The sequence below is a fragment of the Canis lupus genome, chromosome 6 (genome assembly GCF_048164855.1).
Source record: "Canis lupus baileyi chromosome 6, mCanLup2.hap1, whole genome shotgun sequence".
NCBI classification, from domain to species: Eukaryota; Metazoa; Chordata; class Mammalia; order Carnivora; family Canidae; genus Canis; species Canis lupus.
Genome location: NC_132843.1, coordinates 65,434,057 through 65,447,575, shown reverse-complemented (window position 1 = coordinate 65,447,575; position 13,519 = coordinate 65,434,057). Strand labels below are relative to the sequence as shown.

Genomic DNA, 13,519 nt, shown 5'->3' with positions numbered 1-13,519 from the left:
TCTGTTCTTGCCATTCTAGCACTGTGATGCCTACTGTGTACTGAATGCTACAATGGGAAATATTCCTGTCCTCAAGGAATATCCAGTTGTGGAGGCCAAGAAAATTAGGGCCATTCAAGTTTAACATTGGCACAAGTACAGCCATTGTAGCTTCGGCAGCCATCTCAGGCCACTGTGACCAGGCCACTGTGACCAGGTACTGAACTCTACCTTACCCCGGCTACAGGCAAAATTAAAAGGACGCCCTTATCGGAATAAGGAAGCAAGAGCTTGTGAGACCTCTTTACTGGAGATTCTCACACCCACACCCTTACTGAAAAACCCCACCTTACCCCTAGACCAGCCCATTAAAACCCAGCTGTAACCCACCTCAGGGTCCAAGTCCCTGCTCCGTTATGTCAGGTATACTTGGACCCAAGCTCAAGCTTGTTAATAAACCCTCATGTACTTGCATCGGTGTCAGCTCCTTGGTGGTTTTCTCGGATTTGCAATCTTGGGCACAAAACAGTCTTGCTGGGGAGACAAATTCCTGACCATCTTGAACCAGAAAAATCAAGGAGGGGTGGTCCAAGAGACATGTAGGGTGTGACAACTGTCCTGGTAGGAGAAGACTTCACACTGCCTACAGGGCCCCCGGGCATGAGGCTGAGTCCAGAGCTCCAGACTCTGGAGAAGGAGTCACCACCAAGAGCAGAGGCAAGCAGGCACAGAATTTGGGTGGGGGGGCGGGGGAGGGGGTCGGGGGGCAGACACCAAGTTGGAAAACATGCAGAGGAACCTAGGCCAAGGCTAAATATAAGGATGTCCCTCTCTGTCCCTTTGGTTTCCCCTTTTCACACATGTTAGATATTGGGACACAGTGTCCTCACTGTTCCCTTCTTTCGACCAGAAAGATCCCTAAAGCCACAAGGATTAGCTCTAAGAGTGAGAATAAACTGCATTTTACGGATGAGACGCTCTTCTTCGATCTTGTCAAGACAACGGGGTCAAATTGAATCAGATATATTACTGATGTTCTCACAGCTTCATCACAAATTTGCTAATTAAATCCAGATTTTCCTGCTCTCCTTTGATTGTAGTAAACATTAATCTTACCTATTCTGTGACCTGTTAAGAATAAAATAAAGAGATGAGAAAGTAGAGATGTGGCTAAAACAGGAAATTAAAATTTGCAACAAAAACAAGAATGCACTGGACCCAAGTGATCATAAAGCAGAGTTCCAAAAGAATAAACAAAGGAGCAGCAAGAAGGGTAGACCAGGCATAACAGTTGGCATAGCTAGAAACTCTAGCACTTGCACTTGAATCAAAGCTGTTGTCAGGGCATTCTGTGCTCATGGGCAGGAGCGGGAAATGGCAAGACTCTGACTAGCAAATGTCAAGGCATTAAGTCTCCAGAATGCTTCAGAGCAAGGACTCTGGAACCAGACTGCCTAGATTCAAATCCATACTCTCCCACCACGATAGAATAATTACAAAAAATAGCCACATTTTTTTCAACCCTCCTGATACTTATGCCCTTTGCAATTTAACTTCATATCTAATCTCATTATTACTCCCCTCTTTGGATCTGGGCTGCCCTGGTGACTTGGTTGGCCCAGTCGAATGTGACAAAAGTAATAGTACACCAGTTCCAAACCTAAGCATGTTTTCACTCTCTCAAGACCCAGCCACCATGTGAAGAAGCCTGGATTAGCCTGCTGGGCAATAAGAGAGACACATGGCCCAGATACCACCATTGCCCAAGGCAACAACCAGCCAATCCTTAGATATATGACTAAGTCCATCCTAGACCAGCCAATTCTCACCAACCCTCCAGTGAATCACGGACACAAGAACAGGCCAGTTGAGATTGGCTGAGCCTGGCCCAGATAAACTGAAGTATCTAGCTGACCAACAGACTCATGAACAATAATAAATGCTTATTATTTCAAGACATGGAGTTTTGGAATGATTTAGCATGTAGCAATACCTAACTAATATAGCCACTGGCTAATTCTTTGAATTTGGGCAATTTACTTAAACCTTCCAGACCTTGGTTTCTACATCTGCAATATGGTGATATTAAGTAATAATACACATTACCTCAAGGGAACATTGTGAGGATTACAGACATGAATATATGTGAAGCACTTGGAATAGTGCCTATCACATATCAGTAGCTACAATTTGTGGATTATTATCTGTGGAGCACTATGCTGAATATTTTCCATAAAATTTCTCATTGTGTCGTCACAAAAGCTCTATGAAACCAGTACTATTGTTGTTTACAGGTAAAACAGGGAAAAGTGAGGCTTTGAGAAATCCAGTAATGTGCTGAAGATCACTTGGCTAACAAGTAGCAGAAGTGGGACTGAATTCAGAGCCTGCTGTGTAAAGCTGGATCTACGTTGTCTGTGAAACTGCCTCTTTGAACTGGCAAGATGCAATAAGTTAGGACAGTAATACTCTCCAGCAAAGAATTCTCCCTTAAGTGGGGGCCTATTGCAAATAAAGGACTAATCAACACTTTGTTGCTTTTCTTGAAGTTTAAACCAAATCCTTGTCTAGATTGGTGACCAAAGCTTGGGAATCACCCACACTGTAAGTCAAGAGGTATCTTTTCTAGATGGAGATTCAAACTCCATTATCTAGCAGCTAACAGCATTACATCCCTCACCCTTGGGATCTCTCTTCTGTTATTTAAATTTCAAATCTTTCTTTTCTTCCCTAAAGCGATTTGAAGAACTGGACCAATTTAAAAGTTTCAGTGAAAGGGAATTACCTTGAGATCAGCCCTTAATATGCCCTGAACACCTTTCTCTCTTTACCTAACAGTTTTTAAAGTTCATTTAGCCCTATTGACTTAAGAAATATTGTTTTAAATCCTGTACCCACTTGTTGTCTTAACAGTCATGCTAATTATTCTCATTTAGAGTAAACGTTCACATATTTACTAAAATGCGTTAGTAAACAAAACTATAAATTATATCCCTTGGATATCATTCCAAAGGAAGGAGTCAAAGGAAAAGGGCAGAAGTCAAGCAACAACCAAGGAAAAAGTCTGCATTGCCTGATATGGCCACAGGGAGGCAGCAGAGGGTGAAGGACCAGCCGGTGGGGAGAGGGGGCTTCCACAGTCCCTTGGAAGCAACAGCACTGATTTGGAAGGAGCATTAGCTGACCCGGATTTAAGGGAGTTGATGAATGGTTCAACCTTCGATTCCCTCACTCGAAATTCTGTAATGCTCTGCACATCAGATGATATACAACATGAAACAGCTCTACTATTCTTGAAAGAAATGTAGACTTAGAATCTGGTCCTTCCATTTTATTCAAAATGGCAATAAATGATTTCTGGCTGATACCTACTGTGTACAAGGCATATGCTAAGTACTGGGAATCGATAATAATAGTAACTAATATGTATGGGACAATAACACTTGCCAAACATTTCATTCAATATCCCCTATGAGAGGTGCACTCTTAATATCTTGATTGTACTGGTAAGGGAACTACCATAATAACTTCCTAAGGTCATACAGCGAATGAGCCAGGATTCCAATCCTAAAATTTTGACCCAAAGGCCAGGGCTGTGAACTGCTTTGCTGCAATCTGTTCTGCCCATCTTATCACGGTAAATAATATGGTTTGTGACCTTGAAGAGACCAGTCGAGGGGAAGGAAATAGCGTGAAGTGCGCTGTGCAGTATGGACCACAAAGTAAAAAGAGTGTGTCCTAGAATCACAGAAGTGGGAGAGATTAACTCTGTGCAGTAGACATCTGGGAAGGTTTCACTGAGGAGGTGATTATTTTTGCTGAATTGAGAGGAAGGCAGTCTTCTCCTTATCCACCCCCACCCCGAGTTTAAAAAAAGAAAAAAAGAGGAAGAGGAAGCCAGCATTCCAAGCAGAGAGAACAGCATGTGTGCGAAGGCCATCTAGGCAGGAGATAGGTCAGAGAGGGACTTGGGTCAGCTCACAGTGAGCCTCAGATGCCATGGTCAGATCTGGACCTTCTCTTATGGTCAGAGGGGAACCCTGAAGGAGGTTTAATGCAGCCAGGACGTGCTCAGATCTGGCCTTTATGGATGATGACAGGCGGTGTGGGAAATGAATGGGAGAAGCTGGGGGAAGGAGTGGACCAGTTGGAAAGTGGTCTTTATAGCTCAGACTGGAGAGGACAAAATGCTCCTCTAAAGAAGTCTCCGTGAACCTGGAGAGGAGATGCTGGACTCAACCCATTTGCAAAATTGGATAAGATGACATGTGCAAGAGATGAGCCCAAACATGGATGGCCAGCACTTCTGTGTTATCAGGTTAGAGGAATGGGAGGCAGTGCCTGTCTGTGAGGGATGATGATGACCTTGGTTTCGAATGTGTTATTTATGAAGAGCTTGTGGGACATCTAGGGAAGGTTTAGTAGGAAGCTGAACGTTGTAATTTAGGCTTTTCTCCAGCTGGGTTTAAATCTAATCATTAACTCAAGAGCCATTTGCTGAATGCTTATATGGGAGGCCCTGCGGGGAGAAAGAGACCCGCCTAGTACCAGGAGCTTGCCAGCAGGTGCAAAAAGGCAAAGATCAGGGATCTAAGTACTCCAGTTCGGGTGAGTATCAACAGCAGTGCTCCAGGAAGGAGAGGCATCCATAATCAGACCCAAAGGCTCAGGGAAGTCTCCCCAGAAAGATCCTTGAGTTGGCCTTTGGAAGTTGCCTCCCTAGCTGATTAAGGAGATGGAGGGTAGCAATGATGAGAGAAGGGGACACATCAGGAAGATGGTCCAGGATGAGAAAGTAAGGAAACTTGAAACAGTAACAGCAAATCTAGGAACTGGGACAGATTTGTTTTCAAGGGACTTGGGAGGGAGTAGGGAGAGAGGCCGGGGAGGCCAGCCACAGCCTACTTAGGAAATGCTTTGCCTGCTGAGCCAAAGTCTAAAGATATTGGAGACACTGGCTAGAAGTGTGATTGATCTTCAGGAAATCACTTAAACTCTTAGCCAGTCATTGTAGCGTGAAAGTATTTTGAACGGACACCTGGGACACGTAAAGGTCAACAAAGAGCTGCTCTTCTCTCTTAGATGGACCTACCATCTTCAGCCACACCATGGAAGCGAAGACCACTTTTTATGTGAGAGGGAGCATTAGGGAGATGAGGACAAGCCTTGAGGATGGTCTCACTGGACTGTGGGGCCTGCCCGCACACACTCCCGCCGCTGAACGTCCGTCATCCCCATTCATTTCTCTCTCACTTGCTGATTACACCTGCCTTTTCCTACTCGCTGCCCACGTTTGCTTCCAAATACGCACATTGTGCCCTTGTCCAACCATATTTAAAATCCTCACCCACTATTGAATAAATGAGGTTATCTTCGGTTGAAAGTACAGCTACTGCTTTTGGTTTTCTGCCAGACAAACGGGATACACTCAAATGCATGTAAAAAGGCAAAAAAAGATGGAAGGAAAGAAAGGAAAAGAGGACAGTGTGGATACCTCTTGGCCTCCCTGAGTGCCACATTAATCATCTCCTCACTCCAGTCTTTTACACACTGGATACCCCCTGATTGTAGAGCTGCTCTCTTCTGCCGGCTCCCTGGAGCAGGGTCCTTGCCCCACGAGCCTCAGTTCCCCGTATCACAGGCTAACATAGAGCTGGTAAAAGGACTCCATGAGATCAGGGCCTACCACAGCCTCTGATCTAACCTTCTTCCTCAGGCCCCTCAATTCTGAATCCCTCCTGGAGTTGCCCACAGAGTCATTGGTCTCTTACACCTGGGCTTAGAGTGCGAATCCACCAGGTTTCCTCCCTGGCATCCCTGGAGTCTGGTCACTTACTCAGACTAACACCAGGGAAGAAATAAAAGCCAATAGAAGGTCCAGATCTGTGGACAAACAGATAATTCAAGAAAAGTGCTGGAGAAGATGGCAGTAGGAGGACCCTGAGCTCACCCCGTCCCACATTTTCAATAGATATCATCCACATCCAAGTCAATGCACCAGAGAGTACGGATAATTCACTAGAGAAGAAACTTTTAAATAGTGGTAACTGGGGAGAGGGAGCGGGGGGCAGGGAAGGAAGAGGATTAGGATAAGAAAGAATAGGCTATTGGCAAAGGAAGAGCAGTTATGATCATTGCAAACCTACCCCCAGATTCCTTCAAGCCCAGCTCAACCCTCTTGCTCCCTCAGCCCATGGAATGGAGCAGCCTCATGTACAGACTGGCTTCCCGTAGCTCATCCCAGAGACTTCTACGAAATTATTTGAAAAAATACTCTTGAGTTCATATGAAATTCTAATGCAACTTAAAAATGGGCAAAAGTGAACATGCCCCCAAAGCCACCATCTAACTGACCACCTGAGGCAACTCAGCCAAGGGGGCCTCCCCTTGTGCTGTCAGAGGCCAAGTGGGGAACAGTTCGCTGTGGGAGAAGGACATGGGCTCTCAGATCCAGGCTGACTGGGTCCATTTGACACAACACAACAGCCAGACACAAGTGGAGGCCATCATCAGCTAAAGGAAGTTGCCAGTGTTGGTGGCCACCCTCAGCACCTATCCCCTTCTCGTCAATTCTACCCAGGCACCAGGCAAACATAGGCCTTTCACTTGTACCTCTGACTGTGACACGAGAGCTCTCCCATGTGTGGGGAGGGATCTCCTCCGGAGGCCAGCTCCCCCACAAGGCTCTCCATGGCCTTTCCTCTTCCCTCTCCCTGACCACACGGCCCTTGCAGACAGGATCTCATATTTGCGTTTCATTTTTATTTTACAAGAATATATAACATGCTGAAACAGGGAAACAAGGATTGAGTACATCATTCCTATCGAGGAAACCAGCTCCATTGTCAATAATAAATAAATATTTAAACAGTGAGGGGTCCCTGACAGGCGCTAAGAGGTTCCCAGCACGTTCAGAGGTAGAGTCTGGTGGAGAGGGAGACAGTCAGGCTGCCAGCTCCTACTGAGATTCTCCAGCAGAGGCAAACTGAAATTACGATAATAAATAACAGCAACAACACAACAGTAATAAAAATAATATGCCATGACAATTGTCACAAAACCAACAACACATTATAAATAATTTTCTCCCAGAGGACCTCATAGTGCGGAGAGAACAGTGTTGCTTTTCCTGGGGTATGAGGGGGCCGCCTGGTTCATTCACCTCCCCGGCGTGGGCTCCTGCAGAAGTCCCACCACAAAATGTGCATTGGTGTTGCCCTGAGGTGACAAGCAGGTTCGGATTCCCGTCATCATCATCATCATCATCATCATCATCTTGGGGCTCTTCCAAGCAACCTCTGTCCCCAGCTGCACCCCCAGGGTCCTAAGGTCTTCCAAGGGTCATCAAAATCCCTGGCTCGATGTCCCCCAGAGACACCAGTAAGTGCACCTCACATCCACAGGAAAGAAATGGAAGGCTCCCCTTCCGCTCTGGGCATCTCTTTTTCCCCTCTTCTCACGCCCACCAAAAAGACTGGCTTGATTTCAATGGAACATTTGGGAACTGCCAAGAGATTTATGACCCTTTTCTCGCTCACTCCACACTGCAGAGCACAGGCGCTGGACTAGCTACTCACTGAGGGGCCCCACACCTTCCTCCTCATGGGCTCTATGTTCAAGGGCAGCCCGGAGCCGAGAGGGCACGGCCCAGCAACAGGCCCTCACAGGCCCTGCTCACAGGTGGACCTCGCTGCAAGCACAGGGTCAGGGACCCCCTGCAAAGGTCACCAAGAGCACCAGGATGAATTTCACAGGAGCAAGATGGCCCCATTTCCAGGCTCTCTACTGATGCAGAAAGGGGCTCAAATGGCCAGTTTTTGAGGTATTTAAAAAAAAAAAATCTCATTTTGGGCAAGCGTCAAATTGGTTCTCTGGCCTTGAGAAGACTGTGAGGCTAGACACAGGAATGTGGAGAAGTGCAAGCGAAGGGAGCCTCGGGCGCCCCGAGGTGGGTGAGGAGGACAGAGCAGGAAGGCACCACATCCGCAGCTGCCTTCTGGGTCCTAGGACGGCCGGGAGCTAGGAATACAGGAGGCGGCCCGAGTCAGCTCCTCACCAGCCCCAAGAGCCCATCTTGTTGCCCTGCTCGGGCTCGTTTTCAAGTTCCCTTTTCCATGCTTCCCAAACCACCCCAAATACATCCTGCCCCGGGGAGAATGACAAGAGCCAGCGATGGCTCCTGCACCACTTTTCCTTGCCCCGGACAACCCTCAGCTTCAGCCTCTATCCACTGGGATGCCCACTGGAAGTGGGGGTGGGAGGGCCCCTCTCCTGCATGGAATCCAGTCCCACAGTATCTGGAGGAGAAGGTGCTTCCCAACCAGGCTGCCGGATGGGCTTTTTTCCATCACTGTCCTCTCGGGCTCACTCGGTAGAATCTGCCTCAGGGATGGGTGACTCCACCTCTCTTCCCGGCCGGCTCCCTCACTGCCAGGAGGCTCAAGTGTGTAAGGGCTCCGCTGGGCTGCAGCCGGACTGGGAAGCAGAGGCGGCTGACGCTTGGGCAGCCAGGTCACGGTAGGCAGGTGACTTCAGGAAGCGCGGGTAGGAGTCCTTCTCCATCAAGGTGCGGATCTTCCCCTGAGCCACATCAAAGCACGTGGCCGTGGCAGCCTGCAGGTTCTTCTCGGTCAGCTCCCTGGTCTCGTGGTCTATGTTCACCTGTGGGAAAGAAGGCCAGCACATGGTGGGTCAGGGGTGGGCAAGGCACAGGGTCCAGAAGGCCAAGGGGGGCCTGACCAGCAGGTGCAGCAGGGGAAAGAATAGCCGATTCTGAACCAGGAAGCTGCGGTCTCCTGAGCTGACCATTAACTAACTGGCTTTTCAGCTCTGGGCCTGTCTGAAGATCCAGTGTCGGCCCTCCAATCTCTCAAAGTTATCAAGGAGATATTAAGAACGTATACAAATCTAACACCTTTTTGTCCCCGCCTCTGGACCTCCCTGGTGCAGTTCCCCATCGCCTCTCTCCTAAGGCCAGTGCCAGAGCCTGCTAACTGGTCTCTCTCTCCTCAGCCCTCAGGCCTGCGGTCTGTCCTCCAGCCAGCGGCCAGGGTGAGCCCTTTTAAGCCCTCAAGTCAGCTTGCCAGCAGCAGTGTTGTCCTCCGATATCACTCAGAGGAAAAGCCAAAGCGCATGCTGGACCCACATCTGGCCACCTGCCTGACCTCATCTCCTACCCTTCCTTCCTCCCTCTCCGTGCTCCACAGGAGCCCACTGCCTGGTGGCTTTTGCACTTGCCACTTCCTGTGTTGGAATGTTCTTCTCTCCTTTCTCTTATGCATCTGTTCATTTGTCACCCTGTGGGACAGCCTGCCCCTACTCCGGTGCTCCCTTTCAAAACCTGTTTTCTTTGGATCAGAACATGTACCATCACCTGACGTGTTTATTCATTTAATCGGTTATTGTCATCTTCCCTCCTTGGGGAAGAGACCTTTTGTCCCTGCTACGTCCCCAATGACTGTAACAGTTTCTTGCATGTAATTGGTGCTCAGTAAGTCTTTGTGGAAGAACGTGGAAAAAATCAAAATGCAATACAACGCATGGTACAAAAGCAAGACATCGCTATTCTCTCTCCACAAGGTGGCCTCACTCGCCTTACCGAATGCTGGTGTCAGGCAGCAGAGACCTGACTGAAGGCACAAAAATTCAGGGCCCTGCAGACCAGCCAGCCTGAGGCAGGTCACCCAGGGGACTGAGGCAGGTCACACAAGGTCCCCAGGTTGACTGGTCTCCCCACTCATGTGTTTTGAGCCTCTAAAAAGGCCTTAGTTGGCAAAAGTGGGTATGGACAGAAGCCAAAACACCCGCCCAGCCATCTAACCCCATCAGTGAGTCTGAGGGGAATAGCACCCAGGAGAGGCAGAGAGCCTGCTTTCCTAGTCTCTGGCCACACAAGCCCATTCACCCCTGTGCCAAATAAGATCACTCTCTCAGCTCAACCCTGCCCCGGCTGGATACCTCCCCATCCCCAATCCTCAGCGGGGAAAGGGCAGGCAGGGTCTAGAGGACCCACAGAACATGCTGAGGCTCTGACCTCTTTAGGGGCTTCACTGCGGATGAATTCCTCAAAGATCTTGTGAGCCCGGGAAGCCAGCTTGGCAGCAGATCGGAGCTTCTTAAACTCTTCACAGGCCAGCCAGAACTCCAAGTTTTCCTCACTGAACTCTGTCTTCAGGAAAGCGTGGAAGGCAGCCACTCCATCTGGGGTTGAGGGGAGAGAGGGAGAAACAGGTCAGATAGCAGGACAGCGGGGAATAAAAGAAGAAAGACAGCAATTGTAGTTAATGGTTCTATTTTTAGGATGTAATTTTCTTGAACAAGGACCTGCCTTTGTATTCTGAACAGAGGCTGGCACACTAGGGGATCATTATTATTATTACTACGACTATTATTTTGCCCACGCTTTTCAGAATCCCTCAGGCTGGCTCCAAAGCACATGGGTACACATGTGCCATCCGCAGACAGACACAACGGGGTCCTACTCACTTTTACTGCTCAGTAGCGAGTCAAAGGACTCTTTCCACCCCAGCACATCTTCTGAGAAGTTTCTGCTAAAAAAAAATATATATATAATAAATAAACAAATAGCCAAGATTTTAATTTAAAAAACCCAACATACTAATGCATAGCATAAATCCTAGAACTCTGATGGGAGTTGTATGTTCACACAGAGATTTGCTCAGTGATTATTGGAGCCAACTTCTCGAACCCTTAGTTGAGGCCGCAGGTATTTTTCTGGAGGACAATTCAGTAATGAGAAACCAAAGCCAGGGACCTTCCGGCCCTCAGTAAATAACTCTCAGACTGTCTCTTCACTGTCAAAAATCATTTCTATTCCTCTGACTCTGAGCTTTGTTTTCTACACTTCACCCAGGAAGTAAGGGCTTTATGGAATAGAGGCTAAGCCTAGCCATAACCCCAGAGCCTAGAGCAGCACCTGGCACCACTGATGTTAATTATGAAAGGGCTTGGGGATCCCTGGGTGGCGCAGCGGTTTAGCGTCTGCCTTTGGCCCAGGGCGCTATCCTGGAGACCCGGGATCGAATCCCACGTCGGGCTCCCGGTGCATGGAGCCTGCTTCTCCCTCTGCCTATGTCTCTGCCTCTCTCTCTCTCTATGTGACTATCATACAAAAAAAAAAAAAAAAAAAAAAAAGAAAGGGCTTATAGCCAAAGTGCATGCTAATGGAAGCAGAATCACTGACCGAAAAGCCTCAAGTGTTCTTAGACCCCGTCCTAGACCTGGTTGCATGGACAATGACGTCTCCAGGTGGGAGAGTCTGGTAACTGGACATTCCCACCTTGGGTACACACAGCTGTTGGTGGCCTCAGAACCCTGGAGCCACCTACCCAGTCACCCATAGCAGACCAGCAGGAAGCTTCACCAAAATCTCCAGGAAGGGGTCACCAGGGCCCACCCTTGCATGTCCTAGTTTCTCCTTGTATTTTCTCTCTTGTGGCTGTTTTCCTAAATCTGGCTCCCTCCCCCCTAGGGCCCTAGGCTGGCTTGCAAGACTTACCCATCTTTGCTGTGTTTGCTGCTCCACTCGAACTTGCCAACATTCCCAGTATCTGAGCCCAGCTCTGATTTGTGAAGAAAGATCCCCAGTCGTGTCTTGAACTCTTTGGCTCTGGAAGACAAAGCAGGAACATATAGGGATCCTACATTTGCTCAGCCAGGGCAAAAAGGTTTATGGGATCCCGAGGAGTTTGGGGCTGGTGCCACCCTAATTCCAGCCTCAAGGGTTCCTGGGAAACTTCGGCTGTTCCCAGGGCTTAAACTTTGCTTGTCTGTTAACAGTGAAAGTCATGTTTCAGCTGTTCTTCAGCAGGACTTACACTTTCTGAGTTCAGGGCACAGCACACTCGGGTCCCCCCCCCCCCCCCCCATCTAAGCACACTGATCTATCTTTGTGCCTGTTGATCGGCAGAAGGCCGGTGGGCACCCTCTAGACTTGTCCTGAATATTTCTCAAACTGTGTGGAAATTGATTCCTGCTTCCACCTTCTTCCCTTTTCCTTCCCAGCCATCAGCTTCAGCAAGGACTAGAGGTGGTTGAGTAGCTCCCTGGGGAGTGGGCACATCCCTCACGGGTGGACCCCCCAAAAACCCCTCCCTGCCTTCTCGGGGCCCCGCGAGGGGCATGCTCCCAGGTCTGGGCTGTAGACTGAAAACCAAGCGCTTAAGAAACTAGAAAAGGGAACTCTGCCCGCCGATGCCAATGTGCCCCTCCTGCAGCCGGTCTTCAGCAGGTCACCTGAGGACTGCCACTTGTCAGAGGATGGGGAATGGCAGTCCACGGTGATTCCGCTGCTTCCCGCTGCTTCTCCTTCTCGCTTCTCTTGGCCCGTCGCTCCTCTAAGACTCTAGGGGAAGCCTCTGAGAATGTGGAACCTCCGCTTCTCTACTCCAGTCGCTCGAGTCCCCCCGGGGCCCGTCCGCCCCGCTCCCGAGGGACTGGCGGGACCTGGCCTTCCTGCGGGCGGCCGGCAAGCTCCGGGGACGAGCTCCTCTTACCTCTCCAGGCAGGTGGTGGGGAAGGCGGCCAGGGTCCGGCACATGGCTGCGGGTTCGGGGCAGCACGTCGTGGAGAGGACGGTGACGGGCTCCAGCGGTCACCACGAACCACCGCGGACGCCGGGCGGCAGGAGCGCAGGGGCGCAGGGGCGGGGGCGGGGGCGGCGGCGGCGGCGGCGGGGCGCGGCGGGCTCTAGCCTGGCGGGGCTGCACTCGTCGACGCGCGCCTACCGCGGCTTTTATTCCCTCGGAGGAGCGGGGCGGGGCCGGGCGCCGCCGACCAATCGGAGGGCGGTGGGGGCGGGGCCGGGGCTCGAGGGGCGGGGCGTCCGCAGGGGCCCGCGGCGCGGCGCACGTGGCTGCGGCTCCCCGGGGCTGAGCGGGCTGCGGAGCGAGGAGCGGCGGGAAGTCACACGGCCTGAGAAGCGCCCACTCGGCTCAGTCGGAAAAAAACCCGGAGGCCTCCGGTAAAAGCCGAAAGCCGACTCCGCGGTAGCCGGCGGATCTGCGGGGCGGGGGGGGGAGCGCGTTGGGGATGCGCACAGCGTGGATCTCGCGCCGCCTGCGCCTGCCTGAACCTGCTGCGTCTTGACCCACCGCGGCCAGGGCTGCAAGCCCCGCAAGACGACGCCACGATGACCCTGATAACCCCCGTTTGCTGTGCTCCTCCCCGAGCGGTCGGTCAAGGGGGCCAAGTCAGCCCTTTACCGCAGCTCCTCATCTCATCACCTGTTTCACAGATAAAGAAACTGAGTCAGAAAGTTAAAGGGACTTGCGCAAGATCAGAGGGTTGGAACTGGCAGACAAACGGCCGGGGGGGGGGGGGGGCGGGGAGGAGCGCTCTTTATGGAGCATCGGTGTGCCAGGCGTTTTTACTGAGTTAGGACCAGCGAGGTGAAAGAATTTGCTCGGCGTTTCACGATTAGTGTTATGCCAGCATTCAAATACGAATTTACCACGCTTTTTCCACTGCCCTCCCAGCCAAAATTAGAATCCCAGCACCTCTGTAAGCTGATGAATGATCC

At 50.4% G+C, this 13,519-nt stretch overlaps 1 protein-coding gene across 2 annotated transcripts; it reads right to left on the bottom strand.

Moving 5' to 3' along the window:
* Nucleotides 1-6,721: 6,721 nt before the first annotated feature.
* Nucleotides 6,722-12,666, bottom strand: RGS16 (regulator of G protein signaling 16). Of its 2 annotated transcripts, none has more exons than XM_072830976.1 (5): nt 12,495-12,666; nt 11,498-11,608; nt 10,465-10,529; nt 10,013-10,179; nt 6,722-8,640 (listed from the first exon to the last, which is right to left on the bottom strand). In XM_072830976.1, exons 1-5 carry the CDS (start codon nt 12,536-12,538, stop codon nt 8,419-8,421), a joined length of 609 nt encoding a protein of 202 aa, XP_072687077.1. In that variant the 5' UTR covers nt 12,539-12,666; the 3' UTR covers nt 6,722-8,418. The 2 variants fall into 2 exon arrangements, with proteins under 2 accessions (XP_072687077.1, XP_072687078.1); XM_072830977.1 differs by having other exon boundaries at nt 10,465-10,526.
* Between the last annotated feature and the right edge of the window lie 853 nt (nt 12,667-13,519).

Excerpts from the sequence above, each read along its gene's own strand:
- RGS16 (XM_072830976.1), bottom strand. The coding sequence starts at position 12,538 with ATGTGCCGGACCCTGGCCGCCTTCCCCACCACCTGCCTGGAGAG. Across the intron at positions 11,609-12,494 it reads CCCACCACCTGCCTGGAGAG|AGCCAAAGAGTTCAAGACAC; the intron begins GTAAGAGGAGCT and ends TTTGTCTTCCAG. Across the intron at positions 10,180-10,464 it reads CTCGCTACTGAGCAGTAAAA|ATGGAGTGGCTGCCTTCCAC; the intron begins GTGAGTAGGACC and ends CCTCAACCCCAG.